This window comes from Corylus avellana, chromosome ca8, assembly GCF_901000735.1.
Source record: "Corylus avellana chromosome ca8, CavTom2PMs-1.0".
NCBI classification, from domain to species: Eukaryota; Viridiplantae; Streptophyta; class Magnoliopsida; order Fagales; family Betulaceae; genus Corylus; species Corylus avellana.
In genome coordinates, this window is record NC_081548.1 from 16,894,835 (window position 1) to 16,919,854 (window position 25,020).

The window sequence follows — 25,020 nt, forward strand, 5'->3', positions numbered from 1 at the left end:
TTATCAAAACTGCTGGAAGTTTAGGGAGACTTTCTGAAGTTTCCCCAAAAAATTAATTACTGTGTTTTAATTGACAATAATCCAGAAAAATAAAAATAAAAAGGCTCGACGTTGATAAGGTATCACTTTTTATTAAATTACATCTTAAGTTTAATTTTATTGATTTAGGGTGCGTTTGAGAATACGCAAAAATAATTTGCGTTTTTAAAAGATATCGCAAAATATAAGGTATTTGGCATTGTGATTTAAAAAGCATTTAATCTAAAATAATAATAAAAATAAATCTGGATTTCTATAAGCAGGTTATGGGTGCTTATATGAAAAAAAAAAAATGCAAATTTAAACAAAAATTACTATTTCTCATAACAAATGTTTGATAAGAACGTATTTTTTAATATGTTTTACCAAACAGTTTTGCGATTTTAAAAAGTAGTAATTTAAAAATGCAATTTTTAAAATTGCACTTATTGAAACTGCAATCTCAAACGGACCCTTACTCTTTAAGATTTTAATTGTTATCCAATAAATTATTTTGCCCACTCTTCATTAATTTTTTAACAGTATTACTAGTTACCACTTCGTACTCAAACAGAATGTGACACGTGTCCCATTTAATAAAAAAAATATTAAAAAAAATTGAGGGTCATCCAAAAAGCGTTTAACATCGACTACTATTAGTTAGGCAAGATGGACAGTAGGCGTTTCTTAGACTTGATCAATGGGAAATATTCACATTGTGCCAATTGAAATTATAGTCTAATGACAGGGTGGAGTAGAGGTTTTTGGTGGTGGTTATGCGGCATATGGGGTTTGATATAAGGTGGATTAATTTGATTATGATGTGTGTTACCTCTGCAAACTATGCAGTCCTCGTGAATGGGACGCCATGTGGGAGTATTACCCCTTCTCGGGGTATCCGACAGGGTGACCCCATATCACCTTATTTATTTTTGCTTTGTGCCGAGGCGCTGAGTTCGTTGTTAACTAAGGTGAATAGTGATGGGCTGCTGACGGGGGTCCCCACTTCAAAAAGGGGTCCCCATGTTAACTACCTATTTTTCGCCGATGATAGCTTATTGTTTTGCATGGCCAATATTGTCAACTTGACAAGTATTTTAAGGGTGTATGAAGCGGCCTCTGGACAAAAATAGAACCAAGACAAGATGGCAATCTTTTTTAGCAACAACACTCTGTCAGCTGACAAGGATCAAATTTTGGAACTTGCGGGGTTACCAGCCACTCAGAGATACGACACTTATTTGGGGCTTCCTGCCCTAGTGGATAAATCGAGAACATCAGCCTTTAGAAGCATCATTGACAGGGTTTGTAAGCGATTAAAAGATTGGAAATTTAAATTCTTGTCTCAAGCTGGGAAAGAGATCATTTTGAAGGCGGTCATACAAGCTACTCCAACTTATTGCATGAGTGTGTTCTGTCTTCCGAAGTTGTTATGTTCGGAGATAAACTCACTAATGCAAAAGTTTTGGTGGGATCAAAAGGAGAATGACAAACGGATCGCTTGGATGAGTTGGAGCTGTATGGGGCATTCAAAAAAGCGTGGGGGTATGGGCTTTAGAGATTTCACTTGCTTCAATACGGCCCTTTTGGCAAAGCAGTGTTGGAGGATATGGAAGGTGCTGGAAAGCCCTCTTGCAAAAATTATGAAAGCCAAGTATTTTCCCGGACTGTTCTATTTTGGAAGCCCAAGTAGGAAAAAAACTGTCTTTTGCTTGGAAAAGCATACAATGCTCGTGCGATTTGCTTCGAGAAGGGTTGATATGGAGAGTGGGGTGCGGTGAAAAAATACGTATATGGCAAGATAGGTGGATTCCTCAACCTCACACTTTTAAGATTCAATCCAAGCCGTCTATTCTAGCTCCTACAGCCACGGTTAGTGAGCTCTTGGATAACAAGACTCTAGGGTGGAATCATGCATTGGTGAACCAGATTTTTTCCCACGAGGAGTCACAACTCATCCTATTACCACTTAGTGGCTCACGGCAAGATGATGTCCTTTTAATGGAGGGGTACGGCCAAGGGGGTTTTCTCGGTTCCTAGCGCTTATTATATGCAAAAAGAGGTGGAAAAGGCAACTCAAGCTGAAAGTTCACATGGGGGCTAGCTTAGTGTGATTTGGGAGAAGCTGTGGGAGCTGTCGATTCCAAATGTGGAGAACAAAATTTTATGGCGGGCTTGTCACGAAATCCTACCGACTAGAGCGAACCTCTACAGGCACAAAATTATTGAAAACCCCAAGTCCCCAATCTGTGAGTTAGAAGATGAAACGGAGGCCCATGTCCTTTGGAATTGTCCCTTAGCTACGGATGTCTGGGTTGTAGGGCAAAGGATCTTCCAGAAAAGCTCCTCCCGTGATCGGACTTTCCTACAAGTTGCAGAGGAGATGTTTGAAAAGTGTGACAGGGAGGAAATCCTCCAGTTTCCAGGCATAGCAAGGAGGCTCTAGTTAAAGTGAAATGAAGTTGTACATGGAGGTCTTTTTGCCTCTCCGGCAGTGGTGGTTAAGTCTACTATGGAAGCTATCTTGGAATATCAAGCAGCTCATGTGGTAGGAGGACATACATGCAACATGGAGAGATTAGCACAGTGGGAGGCACCGCCGGGGGGCTGGCTAATGGCAAATTGGGATGTGTCGATTAATAAACAGCAAGGAAGGTGGGGACTAGCGGTGATCCTGAGGGTACAGGGCAGATGATAGCGGCAAAGTGCTCATCTCGATTGGAGTTTTAGACCCAACAGCTCCTAAGGCAATAGCTGCTTTGGAAGCCATTCGCTTTTGCAACAGATTGGGTTATGACTGGATTCAGTTTGTGGGTGATGCGAAGATGGTGGTGCAGGCGATGACAGCAAATGAACCAGACTGAAGCAATAAGGGCCACATCATTGAGGCTATAAGGACAACCACCCGATCCTTTACTCACTGGAAGATGTTAAATGTGCCAAGAGAAGCAAACCAAATAGCTCATGTTTTAGCAAGATGGGCGTCGAAATAATGCATGGAAAATGTGTGGTTCACTGACCCACCTGATTGTATTAAAGGTCTTCTTGCCTTTGAGCAAGGTGTACCTATCATTTTGAGATAATTAATGAAGCTACTCCAACTTCTTTCAAAAAAAAAAAAAAAGGGCTTGAATAGATGTTTACCAAATAATATGGAATTTAAAAATTAACCACCACACAAATAATCACCAAATATTATTAAAACAGTCAATCAATCAACACAAATATTTGGTGACAAAGTGAAGATTTTTTGAAAAACTTTCAAAAGTAAAACTATTCATGGGAAGTCAAACTCAATAAATCAATCCACTATATATTAAAAAAAAAAAGAAAAAAAAAAAAAAGAAATTACAAGATGTTTATATTTATAAAACCTTTGCATTTGACATATCCTGTAATAGACAAGCAACTCACATACCCGGTAAAACGCTGGGCAATTCTTGTAGTTGATCTTTACCGGAACTCCGATAGGCTGAAGGCTTCTTGTGAAGAAAAACGGTTGAAGGTCTAACTAAGTAAGATAAAATAAGCATGAATGCTTTAGAACCAAATAAACCTCTATTAGCGCAATGCACTAAGCCCTAAAACCTTGTATTTGGACGTGTATAAGAAATCCTTAGACATACTTGCAAGACTTAAGCTTTAAGGAAAAAATCGAACCTTGATTTATTGCAAATTTTTTTTTGTGGCTTGAACTAGTTTTTGCTCAATTTGAATTGCAATAGGGTTACAGGCTGAAAACAATGATTTTTATGGCGGTATGTTCAAACTTAGACGAAGCTTTGAATGCCATATTTTGTAAGACCTTGGTTCAAATTTAAAGCTCCAATAAAAAACTTGGTATTTTGAATTGACTTAGAACATAACTTATGACTGCATATACTACCTAATCTTCAAGGTCTTCTTAACACATCTAGCTCGAAGTAGCTTGGAATGGTGCTTAGGACACCAAGTTTTGCCGAGATCGGCACGTATAAGCTCGGCTCATGCTCGACTCGATTATTAAATGAAACGCTTCGTGAACACAAAATCATAGCTCGAATATTAAACGAAGCAAGCTCGGCTCGCTTCGGTTAGGCTCATGAGCAAGCTCGTATAAGCTCGTGTGTGTATATATAAACTAAGTAACACATAATTAATTATAAATCTCATAATTATTAAAATCTTAAAATTGCATTTATATTTAAGCGTTAGAAAATAAAAAATTCTAGACCCTTCGTGATTAAAGAGAGAGAAAGCAATCATTAAAAAGACCCCGATTCAATTAGAGCAGACCCAAATGAAAGGAAAAAGAATCAACCAAAAACTATTGAGGGAGATTGTGAAAGGCAAAAACTATTGAAGAATCAAACAGACCCAAACACTATCACTACCTGTTTGGTGAGCGAGAGTGAGAGAGTGAAAAATGAGAATTTAGGTGGAAGATGTGCTATGACTGGTGAGGGAGATTGAGAGAGAGAGAGACGTTGATTTTTTTTTTTTAGGGGGCATTGTCTCAATGCAGTCTGAATACAACCTATTAACTTGTCCTACATTACTAAGAAAACACCAATCCCCAAGTTTGCTTATCTATAAAAGGATGCATATCTTCTCTCTTTGAAACCAAATGCCTTGCTGTATTGACTCAGACTTCATACTTAACTAGTTAGGCTAAGCAAATGCTCATATGAAAGCTGGCTTTTTAAGCCGTTTAAGAGTACTTGAAGTTAAATTTTTTTTTTTAAAAAAAAAAATTAAATATAACTGGCTTGGCTCGACTTATTATGAGCTCGAGCATGATTTTTTTGGCTCGCCCTTGAGTAAAACGGGTAAGCCAAATTAAAAAAAAAAAAAAAACATATTTGGGTCGGTTCAGGCCTAACAAGTTATAAAACCCTAATCGAAGCCTTTAAAAAAAAAAGTTTTTCTTTTATCTACACCCTTATTGCCATCACTAGTCTTTCAAGCCCCCACAGCTGCCCCTTCTTTGAACCAAACTCAGTGCTTGCCACCCTCGTAACTAGATCAATGTGGCCATGAAAAGGGTCGTTGCTTCAAGCGTCAACAACCATGCTTGCCTTTGAGTTGCAACCTTTGCCGCTCGCTTCGTTCATCTCCATAGTGGCTGTATTTGGTTTTGTACATCACTGTACCATTACAATGTGACATAGCAGATATGCTCCAACTCCACATTTGAGCATACAATTCGATCTCACGGCGACGACACAAAACTTGTGTGCTCACATGGTGCTATTGTGTTGTGGTGTTGTAGTGCACTCGCCATTGTGGTGTGGCAGCAGTACTGTACACGTAGTTGTGGTGCTGTTGCCTATCGCGTGCTTTGATGCCTCTGTTTGTTAAGGATGCGCATGGGCGACGCTACCACTATGCTATTGTGAGCTCTACTGATGTACATACAAGGCTGCTACTACACATGTGGGACTGTTCGCATGCATCATTCTAGGTTAAGTGCAGAGTGTGACACGTTGATGCTTGGGGTTGTACGATGTGGAGGTGCACATAGACCACCATAAAAAAGCTGAAAAATATTTTTTAAGGCTCACTAATTAAACTCAAGATTTTTTAGGTGTTTACTCTACAAACTCCTTGCTTTATTACATGTACCAAAGGGACGTCTACAATGGGAGCCACTCTAAGTTACAATTAATAGGTTTGAGGAGTTGATCTGAACTTATACACATTTGGTTTACAAGTTTATGTTGAGCCGATCGGGCCAAAAATTTGCAATTTCATTTTTTTAATAATCGAGCTTAATATATATATAACTTCAATCACAATCAAGTTGTGATGTAAACTGAAATTGGGTATTTTGCACCATCGAATATGAAGCAACCACTTATGGCTCATATGGTTCGCAGAATGGCTATTTTATTAGGAAAATGAATAGTTATTACTCGGAATAGAAGAGTGTGGAATTGAATAACTATTCATATTCTTTATTTTGGTTGTAACGCTGGAATAGAACCCTTATAATATATTCCTTTGTTTGCTACAGTCCAATATGCTGGCGAATGGAATCATGTTGTAATTAAATTTTCTAAAATACCCTTATAATACAAATATAATTTATTTTTAGGGAAATGCTTTGTGTTCTTCTAGTGTTCTCTCAACTGTAATGTTGCTTTTAAAATCACCAATAGATTAAAAGTCAATAATGATTCAACAAATTTTCAACTATACTATAATTTTTTTTAATTTTTTTTTTTTTAAATTCTGTCAAGTATATGGCATTTTTTTTTTTTAGTTATGCTACAAAATTATTTATAATAAATAAATAAAAACACATAATCATCATATCACAATTTATTTTTAAAAAAAAAAAGAAAAAAAAAAAGCACATCAGCTATCTTGATATCATTTTGTAGGAACATGTCATAATAATGAACAAAAAACACATCTCAATTAAAATCAAGTTGCTGCTAATGCAAATTACCAAATTGTCTCATAATAATAATGAACAAAAAGCACATCTCAATTAAAATCAAGTTGCTACTAATGCAAATCACCAAATTGTCTCCTAAAAATAAAAAAAATCACAAAATCACTAATAGCTAACCAAATATCTTAGAGCCTGCTTGCGTTTGCAACCACAGACCCAAAACGCGCTTCTAAGGCCTCAGATGCTCGTTTTAGAAAAAATAGGGTCGTTTGGTAAAAAAATTTCAAAGCGCTTTTGAGGTTTCAAACGCTCAAAACCACATTTGGGGCGAAGTTGGAAAATGAAGCTTCTGCCCAAATGGACTTCTAGAAGAAAGGTGCGCCGCAGTTTTCATTTAATGAAATATATGAACCGACAAAAATGACCACGCCTATTTCAACAATTGTCAACCATACCCATCTCTTTCCAACCTATTTGATTCTTCCTTATCGTTGCTACAGTTGGAGTTGCTCCAGAGCGAGGAAGATTCGGCAGAAAACGTAGATGCCGTTGCAGGTGAGAAAAAACAAATCATAATGAAAATAAAAAAAAATATAGATGAAGATCACAGTCCACAGAGAGAGACCTGCAGAAAAGAAACTTAGAAGAAAAAAAAAATGGACGAAGATCATATTTGGACAAAAAAGATGGACGAAGAAAATATATGGACGAAAAAAACATATGGACGAAAAATATGGAGAAGAAAGGCATGGGGGATTTAGATCTCGAGTTTCCCCCATGCTGAGGGGGAAACCACGCGTACAGGGGGTTTTCCCCTTGTTTCCCCTTGGTTCCCCTGCAGCACACGTGCTGTGGGGAAACCAAGGCATGGCATGCCTGTATATGTTCTGCCCATAGTTCAAGAGGAGCATCACGTGGGTTTCTACCAAAAGCTCATAAAGAATCAAAATTTTAATTTATTATAAGAATTTATTAAAACCTATTCAATACTACAAATTAAAATTTTATTAATTTGTATCCCCATTGTAGCAGTACGCTGCAGATTGCAGTGGAGAATTTTTAATTTTTTATATTTTATCTTCATGCATCATTAGTATTCCAAGCACCAATTCTTCATTTTCATAATCTGGAACGTTGAAGAATAGATCTATTATCTCAGGCTGACAATCAATCAATCTTGTTGCTTTGAGACAATCATTATTGCTAAGACCAATTAATTTTGATAGCTCATCTTTAACTTTTAATCTATTCTCTTGTTTTACCGTTCCCGTAATTGCCTTGCTAAGATTCTTTGATGCAGCAATTAAATTCGTCACAAGTTGGTTACCAACTTCTCTAATTGTATGGGCAATGCTATCATTTGTACTCTTATTAGGCCTTTTTCTTTTCCGACCTGAAAGTCCTTCTCCTCCATTGCCATTGGTGGGCAACTACGTGCACGACATGTTTTCGATAAACTCTTCCAACCCATCTTTTTCATTATGGCCAATATTGTTTTCATCACTTTTTCATGTAGTATTTCTTCACACATGTCTATAGGTGCTTGAGCATCTTTGCCAATAGCATGGTCTTTTACATAGACAATGTAAAGATCCTCATATAAGGGAAAAGTTTTATTTTTAAAAGTAGCTGCCCTTTATGAATCTACAAAACCATCAAATATGATAATATCCAATTGATATATTATGCACATAATAAGATTATAATATATAATTCGCAACATATTAAAATTTTACCTACACATATGCTGCTTGTTACACAGCATCTTCATAAACTACACATTTTCTAATGTGGTCCCACCCAAATCCACATGCATAAGGACCACACAACATTGCATGTATTACTTGAAAATCATTTTTCAAAGTTTCAGTCTTGATTCTATATGTGGTTTTGCTTTGATTCCAATATTTGGTAATGTCTTTGAGAACTTCACCTCCAAAATTCTAAGATAACTTGGTTGAAGTCTAGTATCTTGTCTATCACTTCCTTCATTGTAATGATATACAAGTTTGATATCTTCTTCAGAAGTCCATTCCCTTCTACCAGAATCTTGAGAATCCAATGTTAATGTCTAAAAAATAATAATTTAAAATGAAGAACAATGATGTATAAAGTAATAAAATTATAATTATTAAGGAAATATACGCACCAATATATCTAACAATAACAATAGAGACCAATTGCCAAACGCCAAAGAAATGTTTCAATATATTAAGGAAATGACTGACCCATAATATGTACATCGTAACATGGTCAATTGCCATCCACACATAAAAGATTTAAATAAACGTTACATATAGTAATATATCATAACATGATCAATTGCCTTGCCTAATTCCCTTCCACGAACTAAACATTTCATTTGCCATAGTTTTCTCCATGCACTCCATTTATCTGAAGCCTTGATTTATGTTATTGGATCATTATTATTTACAGCATGTGTATGGTCTTGTTAGTCCAATTCTTCCTCTAATGGATCCACAAGCATCACCATTCGTACGTAGTTATGCAAAAGACAACATCCATAATAATATGATTATGTATCTTAATTGGATAAAATATATCTCAATGGTATTCCTAGCCGAAAAATGTTTCATGTTAAAGAATTCTTCTAAGGTTGTTGGTTGATGTCCAACTCTCCAGTCATTTAGGTGGTATCGCTGTTGTCTATATGGTGCAAGAAAACGCTTGCAATTTGTGTAGCCATCATCAACAAGATAATAGTAACCTATATTTTCTTTTTTTCTTTTTTTTAAAAAAGGCTTTAGTACAAAGAAGGATTATTGAAATAATTAAATTGGCAAATGTGTTTTCCTTACCATGAGGTACTCTTAATCCGTTTATCCTATTTATTGCATCTCAAAGCACTCTACCATTTACAGTAAAACCTTCCTAACTATCTAAAACGTAAATAAAATGCTTGTCTTGTGAGCATACGCCTGGTACATTTGTAGTGATCTCTCCATTTTTCTTGATGCATCTAGGTTTATCGTCTAAAGGTACCTTCACCCTAATATGTGTTCCGCCTAATGCACATAAACAATTCTTTATATATAAAAACAAAAATATAAGTATGTAATATCATAATTGAATGACATAAACTTAGCAAAAAATGCATTATAATATACCTTAAACTATTTCCATCTTTCATCTGTAGAGTTTTTGGGAATTGGCTCCGGTTTCTTAAGAAATTTTGCGTGTAATCGTATAACTATATGTAATATGCATAAATATGCATGTTTGATATATATATCAAACATGCATATTTACAACTCTCATGAAATACATTTTAGACTACTGTGAACTCTATTTTGCGAAAGCGCATGTTGATTAACAAGATAATCAAATGATGAAACTTGTAAAAGCATCATGCTAAAGATGGGTAAAATTAATTGCATTGTATAATATGGTACACCGGTACGTGCATGATAATGATCATGTGCTTACTATACAGGTTAACTCTATGGTCAAATGTGTGTGTTTATATAGGCTATGGATCCAATGATTATTTGTGATCAACGCAGCTATGTTTGATTGGTTGATCACTACATGACGTACATCATTAGTAATGTGGGCCACCCGAGGTCAGACTCGGTTGGGCTACTAGTGATGGATGATAGCGTACAATATCTGGAGCACCGGTATTATGTTACAGGTCCCTCGAGAAAGCGTCAACCCTGCCAGTAAGAGGTAATATCTTGAGTAGACCATACAATTTGAACTATGATATGCTTCTTATATTACAACATATATTATATCTAGGGAAAATACATTTTAGCCCCCAAATGTTTCACCTCATTTGTAATTTAGCCTTCAATGTTTAAAAATTGGCAATGTACCCTAACAAAGTATAAAAAATTTGCAATTAATCATTTCTATCTAATTTAACTGAAAATTTCGCACATGCGGTGCACATGCATTTTTTTTATCTCTGATTTCCAAATTGCCCCATATTTTTTGATGGAATTCCAAAAATGCCCCTAATTAAAAAAAAACCAATTTTTTTTTTTTTTTAAAAAATAAATAAATAAACTGGGGTGGCTATTTTCTTATTTTATTATTATTATTATTTTAAATATAAGGGCAATTAGGTCTTTTCAATAATTTCCGTTAGAGAAAATGAAAATTATTGACGGATGAGCCACATTGCAAATTTTTTATACTTTATTGGGGCACATTGCCCATTTTTAAACATTGAAGATCGAATTGCAAAGGTGAAACGTTAGGGGGTAAAGCGCATTTTCTCCTTATATCTATATTGCATCCATGATAAACTAACACCTCATAATGATGCATGTGTTTTATAAATAACTGAGTTTACCAATTAATGACATGTACGTCATGTGCATTTATACTCACTAAGTCGTTGAACTTATCCTTATATTCTTTTCATCTTTTCCCTTATACGTATATTTGTGCTGTTATAGATAGTTTAACAAAATATGGATACCGCGAAGCATTTGGTTATTGTGGATGACTTGATCGAGGTGATGCTTGAGAACTTATTGCAAGATTAGATGGGTGCTCAAGGTAACTAGTGCTTTTGGACAATGCTGTAGACTTAAGAATTTTTGATACATGCTTCTATATTAAGGTATAACATGGATCCATTGTAACAATGATATGTATAGTATGATTTCAGCTACTTTGATGATTCTTGGTAGATGCTCTAGTTGTAATGATTAATGTTGATAGATTCTTAATGCTTTCGCTGCTTTGTATCACCTTTTTGAGGAGTAGAGAATCCTGAGTCTTGTTTCTCACGGAATAAGGTTAGGAGACGAACCATGAAGTTAATTATCAGTTAATTAATTTCTGGAGTGTTACACTAATTGTCTCTTCTAAACGCCTAAATTGACGTTTTATGATTTTGTTATTTACGTGATGAGCTAAGATGTATAAAAACATTGCAACTTGCTCATCTACTAGCATGTGTTTTGTGGCTTTTAATTCACCTCTTGCTTCATGCATATTACATAAATTGTTGGATGCATTTCTATCCATTCTTAAATGGTTATGGCAAGTTTCATCATCCTCATATATTAAACGGTAAAGATCTTAGTGCCTTGAATAAAAATTAATAAAGTATGTATCTCTCAAGGATTTCTTTCGAATATCGTACTCTACCAAAACACAACAATTCAAAGAAAGTAACAACAATTGACAACATATCTACCTAAAAAATCAACACCGAAGTTAACATCCTCTTCTTTGTCATGTTCCTTGTAGTCAAACTTAATCGTGCCATAACTGTAAACAAACAACACACGTCTATATTACAAACAACATCATGTGCAAGTCCACAAAATTTTGACACACAAACAAAAGTCCAGACGCAAGTGAAATCAAAATTGTTATGGAAAATGTTAAACTTTTTTTTTTAGCCATTCCTAAATCCACAATCAATTTTCTTTTTCATAGACCAACAAGGATTCACATGGTAAATCACAGAGAAACCCTTATCAAAAAAACAAACACAAACGACAACACAAAATAAAAAATGTAAACAGAGAGAGAGGGATCAAAGATAGAGAAACAAAAAGAAAGGGATGAGAGATAGAAATAGAGAGGGGCTAAGAGATGAGAGGTAGAAGAGATGGAAAGAGCGATACCTGGTTGAAAGATGGATGTGTTGCAGTTTGAGGAAGATGGATGGTTCATAGTTTGAGGAAGAAGACAATTTTCTTTCGCAGGAATATCAAGAGAGTGAAGGCTTTTGTGGCAACTTAAACGATTAATTTATTCCCACTAGAAATGAATAGCTATTCCTCTCATTTTTTTTGATGAATAACTATTCTTGTGTGTAAGGAATTAGTGATTCTCTTGGGAATGATTATTCTTGAGAATATACCCTTACCGAACAAAAGAATGATTATTTCACAGGCCTTAAGCTTAAAATATCAAAAAATAATATAACTATTCATATTAAATAATTTTTCTTCTCTTGACAAAATATCCATTAACAAGACCATTAACAAAATCACCAGAGCCACAGTTTTGATTGGTTTTAAAGACTCAAGTGTTGAGAGCTCGAAAATGGGTAGTGAATGGTTAGCGTTGAATTAGAATGAATCGAAAAGTCAAAGAGATATTTCAATTAAAAAAACAGTATTTTTATCTCTATTATATTTGATGTTTTGACTTGATATATCAAATTTTTATTAAATGCTGTAAAATAAATTTTTAGACCATTTCTTGATAAAAGGGAATCTCTCTCTCTCTCTCTATATATATATATATATATATATATATATATATGTGTGTGTGTGTGTGTGTGTGTGTGTGTGTGTGTGAGCGAGTGAGAGAGAGAGAGAGAGAAAAGTGAAACCGAGTCCTCACTTCCATTTACAACCCACCTTCAATCTACTTTGGCCCAAGTCCAACTTACGTCCTCTTTGGTCAGCAAAACAAGTAGACCTTCCACTTTGTGGATTGGAAGACAAAAACGGTGGGAAAGTACTGACGATAACTCCCATGAGTGCTTGCTCAAAAGCCAATAAAGCTGACAAACACTCACAGTCAAGGATTTAATCCCTGATTTTGAAAATGGGTTGGTTTTATTATAATTTGTCTTTTCAATCAAACAAATAATAACAAAAAACACGGCGTTCCACCGTCAATTATGTCCCAAGCACATTATATTAGTACTAAATAAAAACAGACCCCCACCCATATTAGACCAAATGAGTAACCGGTTTAATATTTTTTTGAAACAAATTTTTAGGTAATTTTATATGTATTAGTTTTAAACCAAAATGTTACTCATTTTAAGTTAATTAATAAGTTTATAAATATAGCTAACTGATAATTATAAGTCTATGAATCTTGCTTCTATTGCATTCTCTCTTATATGTGTAGCTATAAAATTGTCTAAAAATATTACTATTTACATTCATTTATCATATTTATATTATATGAAGTTTTTTCTTTTTTTGGTGTATGAAATGTTTTAAGTGGCTTGCAATATCAATTATTTAAAAAAAAAAAAACAAAAGTACTAGCCATTTAATTTACATTATATCATAGCATTCTCAAGAGTCTTATAAGATTTTACATTAAGAAACATCACTATTTTAGCTATCAAGTTTTATTATTCTATTTAATTTTTTTTTTTCAAATCGAAGAAATAGAAAATGGAGGAGAGAGAAAATTAAAATTTTAATGAACTATTTTATTTTTTTATGAGTGAATTGTACTCACTATTGTTGTTGAGTACTGTCTACCCACCAATTTTTTTTTTCACCAAATTGATAAGGCTATTGGGAACCAATTTTGGAGCATTTCAGCAAATTGACTTAAGCCTTGTTTAGGTGTGCATTTAAGTGGCTTAAAAATGTGTTTAACACTAATAAAGTCATTAAAAAAAAAAACTAAAAAAAATCAGTTTGAAGAAAAAAGTAAATTTTTGATAAAAAAAAATTAAAAACGTTTTTAAGGGTCCAAAGAGTGCAAAAATGGTCCAAACTCTTTTTTGGCAAAAACTATAGAAATAAAACTTTTAACAAAAACACTTTTTAACTTAAAAATTATATTTTTCAAAAGCAATCTTTTACCAATAGATATTTTGATAAGTTCATTAAGAATGCTTTTTGTTAGAACAGTTTTCAACACGGTGGATGCGCGGATTTTCAATAATGTCGAGTCAAGGGGTTCCTGGGACACTCCGATGCCAAAGTCAGAAAGTTTCTAAGAGAAATATTGTGCTTCGGCGCACAATAATTCAATACACTCAATAATATGTGTGAGGATATTTCAGGATGATTTAGTACCTTGTGTAGGAGCCTATTTATAAGCTTGGGGAGCTGAAGTAGACTTGGACTGGATCTTCTTATTTGAATTAGTTTGATAGTCCAGAGTTGAGATAGAACTCAACCGCTATCGTGTAGAAATAAATCTTCAACAGATATCATGTAAAGATAATCTTGAATAGTCATTTTGTAGAAATAAGTATGGCGTCTTTATTCTAATTGGAATATATCTGTCTATTTAATTAATAACCCTTATTTATTAATTAATATCTTCGTGGGCCTATACTTGGCCATTGGACTTAAAATTTGATGGGCTTAAAATTTGGTGGGCTTATACCGTGAATTTATTCCCAAACACTTTGATGGATATAAAATAGATGTGAAAATTGAGGGTGAAAGTGCATTATTTCTTTTAGGAAAAAAACTCAAAATCCTTCGACATTGGTACCTTCTGTCGGTCACTTGCATCCGTGATTACCTCAAAATCTCTTTCCGACAGCTGTCATTTTCCGCCATCATCGCTCTCTCGATCCACGTGTCAGCCTTTTCCTTCTCTCTCTCTCTTTCCTCACTTTCACAGGCAACGCTTCGGTGTTCGCGTAATATTGCTCCTATTTTTGTCTTTTGCCTTGACTATTTGAATTTTAAACTGAAACTGAAACTTGTCTAGTTGTTCACTCTCATCACTCCATGCCTGTTTACCTGCCCTTTTTATTGCATGCCAATTTCTCTCTCTCTCTCTCTATGGGGTTTTAGTAGTCTTTCAGAGAAGCAGACCCATTTTGATTTCTCTGATGGGAGAGCAATAAATCAACAGGAGAAGTTGGGGAATGCTGTGTAGCCGCAAAATGTTCAATTTCTTTGTAAGGAAAGATATTAGGAAGATTCTTAAGCGCAAAGACAGTGATGCTGGCCAAAAAGGTACCCACTTCCTGATTTCTGTTTAGTTCCCCTCTGTTTTAGTTGGACTAGTTTACTGTTTTTTTTTTTTTTTTTTGGTGGTTTTATATGATTCAATGTAATTTCTGATATCCCTTTGCCTCGGTTCTTAAGATGTTCTTTGTTTAATTTGTTGATCCCATCCACCATGATAATGTCATTTTTGTGGAGTATTAATTGATTTCTTTTCTGTTATTATCTATTTGTTGCATATTGCAATTCTTGGAGTGATTCACTGATTTATGTTGACGAATTTAATGAACTGAGTTCTAGTATTTTTTTTTTTTTTTTGAACTTTGGTGCTTTACCATTATTACTATTGTTACCATATCTTTTTACTATTTTTTTTTTTTTTTTTAAACTATTGGGTGTTGTTGTTGTCATTTGTGGGCATTATTATTATTGTTACTATTATGATTATTATTGCTATTGTTTTTTGTTGGCACTCTATTCACCAAATTTTGTAAGACGATTTTTTTTTTTTTTTGGTTGTTGTTAAGAGTAGAAGAAGAATCCCTAATTTAATCTGTTAAGACTACAGGCCCATTGTTGATCTATGACGAGTTGGGTACCGTAAAATCTATTATCTTTTCTGTAGAAATTTGTGGGGAAATATAAAATATGAGAATTATAGCGGAAGCAAGAGAGAGAAGAGAGAGAAAAGAAAGAAAAGGAATTGCGGGTGGTTAACCTACACGGCTACACCAAATACAAAGGTTCTTATTTATTTATAGAGTAGTAGGTAGTAGGTGAGTGAATACAAGTATGGTGATTACAATAACCCTTAAATAAATAATATCTCACTATCAACCAAATATGAAAATTATATACGGATTTTTGTGCCATCAATTATATCTTTTTTTTTTTTAAAGAAAAATTTTTGTGGGTGCAGTTTAAACAAACATGTTACAACTAATTTTTTAAGATCAAATATACTGTAAGTTGGACAGTTTATTATCTCTTTCTATTGTTTACTCTCTCTCCACCACCACCCCTCCTCCTCCTCCTCCTCCTCACACATGCACAACACCCTCACAACATCTTTTGAAATATTGGTGTTAATGATGACGTTGCGGTAATCATTTGTATTATATTGAAATACTGGTGTTACTGACATAAAATATGTCAAGTATAAAATGATTATTCCAATTGTAAATCTTGTCTTCTTGATATGGTTTATTTATCTCCTATTTTTTTGTTCATCAATTCAGGAAGAACTTTGGAAGAGTTGAGAGCTTCTCTTTTTAATGAATTTCGCTCGTCTGAAGGCGTAAAGCGTCAACAGCAATGTAGATGTGGTCCCATTGCTGCTCTTACCTTCAATTTTTTGGTTGCTGTTGGTATTATTTTCACGAATAAATTGGTTCGTATAGTCGCCTTTCTATATATCTAATCTAGCTATAGAATGCCATATTGAATTATGTAGTTACTGCTTCCCAGCTTGTATCTTATTTGGCCTCATTTGTTTTTTCAGGTGCTTAATAAAGTTAAATTCAAGTTCCCTATATTTCTCACTTTTATTCACTATGTTGTAAGCTGGTTATTAATGGCCATTCTAAATGCCTTTTCTATACTCCCTGCATCTCCTCCCTCAAAATTGACACGGTCATCTACTTTAATTACTCTTGGCACTGTTATGTCCCTATCTACTGGCCTCGCCAATGTCAGCTTAAAATACAATAGGTAAGATATGTTATTTCCTATTTCTGTGCAAGTTTTCTGTTTCTGGCACTCTGAGTTTACTACGTATGTTTTCAGTGTGGGGTTTTATCAGATGTCTAAGATTGCTGTAACACCGTCCATTGTCCTGGCAGAATTCTTATTGTATAGAAAGAAAGTTTCTTTCCCCAAGGTAAGTTCCTTCTTTTTCGCAATGTTGATGTGCACATGGAAATACTGCATCCTTATAACTCAGGTTTTAGTAGGCTGAGATGTGAGAATTGAGTAGTATGATGTGTAAACATATTTAGTTTTTACAATAATATAATCATGTCTAACTCAACTGTTTGTTAAATAGAAACGTATCATTTTTGGTAAGAATCACTTCTTAATGTTTGTCTGAAATGTGGAGTACTGGACTTAAAATCTTATGACTCCCAGCACGCAAAGTAGCATTTTCAATTGAAAGAAGTGTCCATTTTGGACATGATAAAGTATATAAGACGGCCCAAATGATTCCAGAGACTTCAAGTGAAATTTATGACAGTATAAATTGTGGCTTAGATGATGTGATCCTGATTCAACTTGTGGTGGACTCATTCTGATTGTAATATGTTGTTTTAACATACTTACAGATTTTCAAAGTGGTACTTGTAGAGCTGGTTTATTATCTGTTTCTATGTTTGTCCAATGAAGTAAAATGTCGCCTGAAAGAATTGTTGTTATGATTCATGGCTCTCAGTTATCAGATACAAGGAGCATGTTCCCTGCATCCCTATCTTTCTACACATACAGATGTACATATGAGATGTATATACTATGATTGCATGTAGTGAAACTGAGTAGTGAATTGGAGACTTGGACTTTGAAAACATCATTGAGGAATCTTTGTGTATAGAATAAGTGGCTTTATGTGAAATCTGTTTCCATTGGAGGGTATTCAATTAGAGCCTTCAATCAATTTGATGTATGGGGTCCTGCACCACATAATTGGGTTTTCAATCTTGTGCTTGTTATTAATAGATCCTTGCCACTACTTTGACTCTCCGCTTTGAAGCTTTATTATGGCTCCTAAATAGAGTTTGGGGGGGGGGGTGGCGGGGTGGATGCCCTTGTGCCATTCATAAGCTTTCTGTAATGATACCAGGAAGGTGCTTACAAAGGTCTGAGCATATTGAATGTGACATTTATCTTGTGTTAAAGATGTAATATTCTTGTTGAACGATTAGAGACTGTTAAAACTTTTTTACTTGATCTGCCTCTATTAATGATAAATGTTATAGCATCCTGCTTTGTGTTTGAACTCTTGCCAGTGAAATCTTCCAGGTGCTTGCACTTACAGTTGTATCTATTGGTGTTGCTGTGGCTTCGGTGACTGATCTCCAATTCGACCTCTTTGGTGCTTGTGTAGCATTTGCATGGATAATACCTAGTGCAGTCAACAAGATCCTCTGGTCAAGTTTGCAGCAGCAGGAGAATTGGACAGCCTTGGCGTAAGTTTCAAGCTCTTTCTCCTGTTTTCTATAGCTCTCCTATATGTTCACTTCCTTCTACGAACGTTACATAATTGCATCTTACCAATGATTTGAAATCACTGAACAGCTTGATGTGGAAGACGACGCCGATCACTTTATTATTTCTGGTTGCTTTGATACCATTGTTGGATCCTCCTGGTGCCCTTTCCTTTGATTGGAACTTCAATAACACATTAGCGATTCTCGCATCAGCAGTTCTTGGCTTCTTGCTTCAATGGTCAGGTGCCTTAGCACTTGGGTAAGCAATCTCCATTCATTCTTTTGACTATTCCATGCTATAGCCTATCAGGTCTCATGACTTGAAATATTGGAGCTCCCATCTCTTTGTTGCTTTCAGTTAATTAATACTCTAGAGAGCAACCTTTGCAGAACATGAGGTGTTATGATTGGTAAATTATTTTCCTTAGTCAATTCTAGAATCCAAAGGTATCACACCTAGTGATGTAGGACAGAAAAGTTTGCGGGCTGGTGTCAAGAATCTTTAGGAAATTTAATGCAGAATGTTTAGGTAATTCTATTGATAAGTACTTGAAGGCTTCCGGATGGATTTGATGTTAATGACTTAGGGATGGTTAGGTTAAAAAAGGAAAAAAATGATTGAATCTTGAAGGAATTTGATGGTTGTTTGGTATTTAAACAGTGAATTGAATAAGAAAATAAAAGATAAACCTCTGGTAATCACACCTTGGAAGGAGAATGCAAACGCCCTCAAAGCTTAAGAAAGCCTCTAAATTTATTGAATTTGTTCTATATGTTCTGACAGATTACATAAAAGTCTATGTATATAGCCTATTCCTGATCCTTCTCGGAAAAAGACTAGGATTCCTAACAAAAAGAAATAGAACAACTAAACCAAGTAGGAAACTGCTAAAACAAAATAGAAAAGGACTTCAAAACATAAAATAAGAATGGGCCTTTGATATTATCCACTTAATAGATTACCGATGACATAATAAAATTCAAGAAAATTTAATTAAACCTGAACCAACTGCATCCTAACACAAGTAATCATAAAAATAAGACTAAAATTAACTAGACTGACTTGGTAGGATTCCAACTAGGACCCACATCAAACAAGGGAAAATTTCAAATAATTTTGGTTCATAAGTTTGCCTTTTCAGTTTGTTGGCTTCAAAACTCAACCTTGAGTTTTGAGGTTGTAGAATTTCTGGCTTTGAGAACAGTGTCCTCGACATTTGATAAAAAGCTTGAGCATGAGTTTTCTTCTTTTCATTGTTGGTGGAGATAATGATGATACTGCAACGTTCTTCTTTCCAAAGGGAGCATTCAAATTTTCAGGAATCCAAAGTAACTAAGTGAGAATTATCAATCGCAAGTGATACACAGGTTGAAGTATTGGAATAGGCTGTGCGATCTCTTTCATTTCGGCTGTTTCCATGTTTCAATCTTTCAATTCTTCTTGAGAACTATCTTTGGATAATGGCTTATGTGTCCCCTCTGTCGATTAACTATGATAATTTCCTTGTTTGTTTTTCCCTTTATAGTTAGTTGTTTCCTTTTATCTACTTCCAGTGTACTTAGAGGCGCCTTACGCTTTTAATAAGATTGGATTATTAGTTATAAAAAAAAAAAAAAAAAAAAAAATTCTTGAGAAATGAGAACTCATTTCTCAACAACAGTAAAGGATTTTGTATCACTCTTCACACAGCAAAGTGTCTCCCTTTAACCTCTTCTTGAACAATTCTTAAATGTTATGGAGGTTTATTAGTTTGGTTCCTCTTTGTCTTATGTGGTGCATCTGGATTGAGAGAAATGCTAGATGTTTCGAGGACTCATCTAGGAATATTGAGGATCTCACACACTTTTTTTTGTACACCCTATTCACTTGGACTGCTGGTTGGCTAACGCCCTTAGTGATTAGTTTCGTTGATTTCCTTTTTATGTTTTCTTCTTCTTTTTCTCCTTCTTAGTCGCTCTCTTGTATACTCCCTGTGTACTAGGGTTGCGCCCTTCTGCGCTTTGATAATGCATCTTTACTTGTAAAAAAAAAATGGAGGTTTATTAGACACAAAAGCTGGCAGTCAACAGCTGAGCTTTTGATTTCTTTTGCTTCAATAATGCATTTGATCTGTGTCTTTTTTCAAATGTTTTATGTCCCTTTTGTCAAGTAGTTTAGAATCTTTCTTTTTTATTAAAGTCTCCGATTTTAACTTAGCAGTATTGAGTCAGTTGTGTGCTTTAGGCAATTCAGCTTGCTGTTTAAAGCCTTGCTGCTGGTTTCTTTCACTCATTGGGGTTTCCTGTATGCTGCTCTGACTCATTAACATGCTTGTTCTTGCTTTCCAGTTTCCTGTTGTGGCAGTTTGGTCAATTGTTTAGGCTTTCTGCTGGCTGGTCTCATTTTTCAGGGCCATAAATATGCTCTCTATGGTTTGAGAATCAGATTTACTAGTAATCGGATATCACAAGTACTTCTCTATGTTAAGCGCAGCTTGGAATGTGTGCTCCATGTTTAAGAGTGGATCCCTAAGCAACTCTTGCCCCATATCAACCCTTAAACCAGCTTTGGATGGAGCAAATGCCTGGCAGTCATTTGCTTCAGCTTCACATTGAGTTATAAATTCATCAAATTTCTGCCTAGTCACTACAATTGACATGCTGTCTTGTTTGGATTGACAAGTTGCTCAGTCTTGACAATTCGGATGCATATATTTCTCTAAAAGCTTTGCCTTCTTACCTTTCCTGTGCTTATTGGTGGTAGTTCTCACTTTCTTATATCTCCTTCTGCGCACTATCACCAATCTTGGGCCTGGCTTATATATTTCATCTTTGCAAAGCTCACCCTCTGAATATAATTCAGATAATAATAATAATAATAATAACTGTTAGAAGAGTTAGGGTTTGAGTCATAAGGGTTTTGGGGGTATTTTAGTCTTTATGGTATTTTCCTAATCCTATATAATAATAGGATGCCTGTATTAGGTTAACATAAGTTGAATAATATAATAGCCTCCGCCTTTTGTGTCTAAACCGTTCATACAAACTATAACATGGTATCAGAGCTTGTTTCGATTCTTGGGTAGTTTAGTTTTCAACTTGGTGGCCGGACTGCCCGTGTGGGCTAACCCACACGGGCAGTACCTTCAAAGAGCTCCGTAGAGCTGTTTTGTTCTTGTTTTAGGGTGACCGAAACTCCTTCCGGTGAAAATATATATATATATTTGTTTGTTTTTGATGTTCTGTGATGCTAGCCGGATGGTTCTGTGGTGGTTTTCTGTCTTGTCTGAAGAGGCCGGAGTATTCTGTGGTGGCTGGAAAAGTTGCAGCGGCCATCAAAAAGAAAAAAAAAAAAAAAATTCCGACGATTTGATGTTTTTGGTGTTGAAACGTTACTGTGTGGCCCTCTATTGATTCTGTAGTTGCTGTTGTTGAAGTGGCCGGAGTGTCCTGTCTTCTTCGGCAAGCTCCGGCGAGTCTTCGGCAAAGGTCCGGCGAGCCTTCAGTGACTGTTTCTGTTCTGTTTTTCAGTGTTTTTCTTGTGTTTTTAGGTACTGACGGCCAGTTCTGTGTGTTTCCGGCCAGTTTTGAAGCCCCGACAAAGTTCCGGCGTATTTCCAGCGAAGCTTTAGTGAATTTTTTTGTTTTTTGTTTTTCCAGTATCTGTTTTCCGGTGAATCTTGTTGGTTAATCATGTGAAAATTTGTTGTTTGTTTGTTTGTTGTTTGTGATTGATGTATCCGACTGGCCTTGGATTCTCCGGCGAAAACCGATCAAGTGATCGTTGCATTCGACTGGCCTTGGTGTTTTACGGCGAGAACCAATCCCAAGATCGATGTATCCGACCAGCCTTGGATTCTCCGGCGAGAACCAATCAAGTGATCGTTGCATCTGACCGGCCTTGGTGTTTTTCGGCGAGAACCGATCAAATGGTTGTTCAAGTTACCAACGAGTTTTCGACTGGCGTTGAAGTTTTATTTAATTAACTTGTGTGGTCCAAGCAGTTCTAGCTTGAGGGGGAGTGTTAGAATATGTTTTCTAGTTGTTTTTCGTTTGCTTGTATCTTCCAAGCTGGATTTATATGATGTATATGCTCCAACTTGAGGGGGAGTGTTAGAAGAGTTAGGGTTTGAGTCATTAGGGTTTTGGGGGTATTTTAGTCTTTGTTAGAGGGATTTAGGGTTTGCATGTAAAGAGAAGAAAGAAGAGGCTCTATTGTTTTTCACGTAGCCTTCTCCTCTCATACTTCATATATATATATAATGTAACATTGAGTACAAAGACCAAAATACCCCATATAATATATTAACCCTAATATGCTCATCTAACACTCCCCCTCAAGCTGGAGCATATATATCATATAAGCCCAGCTTGGAACAAATAAACTCTAACTTCTTTCGACACAAAGACTTTGTAAACATATCAGCTAGTTGATCTCCAGACTTCACAAATGGTGTAGATATATCTCTGCTGAGTATCTTATCTCGAACAAAGTGACAATCGACCTCAATATGCTTAGTTCTTTCATGAAAAACAGAGTTAGATGCAATATGTATAGCGGCTTGATTGTCACAAAATAATGGGATAGGTGTAGGAGCAGTGAATCCGATCTCCTGTAGGAAATGTTGTAACCACGTCAATTCACTAGCAGTATTAGACATTGCCCTGTATTCTGCCTTAGCACTCGACCGTGCCACCACCGTTTGTTTCTTACTTTTCCAAGTCACCAGATTACCACCCAAGAATGTGCAATACCCTGTAGTAGATCGCCTATCTGGGAGGGAACCTGCCCAATCTGCATCAGTAAACCCTTCTACCCGGAGGTGTCCATTCGGTCTATACAATATCCCAAGGCCAGGAGCTCCTTTCAAATATCGAATAATACGAGTAACAACTTCCCAATGTAAAACTCTAGGAGCCTCCAAGAATTGACTAACAACACCAACTGCATATGAAATGTCTGGCCTAGTAATAGTGAGATAATTCAACTTTCCAACCAAACGACGATACCGACTAGGATCTTCAAATAATTCTCCTTCATCTTTTACTAATTTCTGATTAGGATCCATTGGAGTGTCAACAGGACGAGCACCCAGGAGACCTGTCTCTTCTAACAAATCAAGTGCATATTTTCTTTGAGATAAATTGATACCCTTTCTGGATCTAGCAACTTCAATCCCCAAGAAATATCTGAGTTTTCCCAAATCTTTAGTATGAAACTTCTGCTGTAAAAACAGTTTCAATCGAGCGATACCTCCTGAATCATCACCTGTAATCACAATGTCATCCACATATACCACAAGAAGAATGTAGCCTGCATTTGTATGCAAGTGAAATACTGAATGATCTGTCTGACAACGCTGAAGACCAAACTCCATAACGGCCTCAGAGAACTTCCCAAACCATGCCCGTGGAGATTGCTTGAGACCATACAAAGCCTTTTTTAACTTACAAACACAACTCCGATACTCCCCCTGAGCAACAAACCCAGGTGGTTGCTCCATATAAACTTCCTCATGTAAATCCCCATGTAAAAAGGCATTTTTGACATCCAACTGAAATAAGGGCCAATTAAGATTAGTAGCCAAAGAAATAAGAATACGAACGGAAGAGATTTTGGCAACTGGAGAAAACGTCTCATCATAATCAATACCATATGTCTGTGTATAACCCTTAGCAACCAAACGAGCTTTCAACCGTTCAACAGAACCATCAGGATTAAACTTAACCGTGTATACCCATTTGCAACCAACAGTCTTCTTAGCAGGGGGTAATGGAACAAGTTCCCACGTACCATTTTGATATAAGGCCTTCATTTCCAATTCCATAGCTTGCCTCCAACCAGAGTCAGATAAGGCATCCTGCACTGTCTTTGGGGTGGAAACAGTGGAAAGATGGGAAATAAAGCAAAAATGGGAAGGAGATAAAGAACTAGTGGATACAAACTGACTGATAGGATGTTTAGTAGTGCAAGAACGTGTACCTTTCCGTAGGGCAATGGGCAAGGAATCAGATGCAGGTACCATTGGATCCGAAGACGGGGAGGATGGTGGAGGTGCAGGAGCTGATGGTCGTGGCCGACGTGTATAAACCTGGAGAGGAGCAGGTGAAGGCGGAGACAACATGACAGACTTAGAGAGATATGGAACAGGCAGCGGAACAGACGCGACATCAGGCTCAAGGGTAGACGCTCCAAAAGACGCATCAACAGGAAAATAGGAAAGAGACTCGACAAAGGTGACATCGGCGCTAGTAAAGTAGCGGCGAAGAACAGGACTATAACAACGATATCCTTTCTGAGTTGTGGAATAACCAAGAAAGACACATTTGGTAGAACGAGGATCAAGTTTATCATAACCAGGACCTAAATTATGAACATAACAAACACACCCAAAAACCCTAAGTGGTAAGGCAAATGGGGGTGAAGAACAGTATAAGAGAGAATGAGGAGAAGCACCATCTAAGACCGAGGAGGGCATTCGATTAATGAGGTAACAAGCAGTAAGAACAGCGTCACTCCAAAAATGTTTGGGGACATGCATATGAAATAAGAGACAGCGTGCAACATCCAATAAATGACGATTCTTGCGTTCAGCCACTCCATTTTGTTGTGGAGTGTGAGCACATGATGTTTGATGGATAATGCCTTTATCAGACAAATAAGAGGCAAAAGAACTAGATGTGTATTCTTTGGCATTATCAGAACGCAAAATACGAATTTTCTTAGTAAATTGAGTCTTAATCATAGTTACGAAAAATCTGGAAAACAGAAAATAACTCTGAA

General features: G+C 35.9%; 2 protein-coding genes across 2 annotated transcripts in view; both read left to right on the top strand.

Annotated features, from left to right (window-relative positions):
• The first annotated feature begins 1,163 nt into the window (after nucleotides 1-1,163).
• LOC132190952 (uncharacterized) lies at nucleotides 1,164-1,799 on the top strand. Its single transcript, XM_059605976.1, has one exon. It carries the CDS (start codon nucleotides 1,164-1,166, stop codon nucleotides 1,797-1,799), a length of 636 nt encoding a protein of 211 aa, XP_059461959.1.
• A 12,934-nt stretch (nucleotides 1,800-14,733) lies between these two features.
• LOC132190280 (nucleotide-sugar uncharacterized transporter 1) overlaps nucleotides 14,734-25,020 on the top strand; it is a 20,053-nt gene continuing 9,766 nt past the window's right edge. Inside the window, exons 1-6 of the mRNA XM_059605220.1 lie at nucleotides 14,734-15,066; nucleotides 16,296-16,447; nucleotides 16,559-16,767; nucleotides 16,843-16,936; nucleotides 18,070-18,236; nucleotides 18,346-18,516. Of these exons, the coding sequence (XP_059461203.1) occupies nucleotides 14,976-15,066; nucleotides 16,296-16,447; nucleotides 16,559-16,767; nucleotides 16,843-16,936; nucleotides 18,070-18,236; nucleotides 18,346-18,516 (884 nt within the window). The 5' untranslated portion in view covers nucleotides 14,734-14,975. The remainder of the gene's footprint in view (nucleotides 15,067-16,295; nucleotides 16,448-16,558; nucleotides 16,768-16,842; nucleotides 16,937-18,069; nucleotides 18,237-18,345; nucleotides 18,517-25,020) is intronic.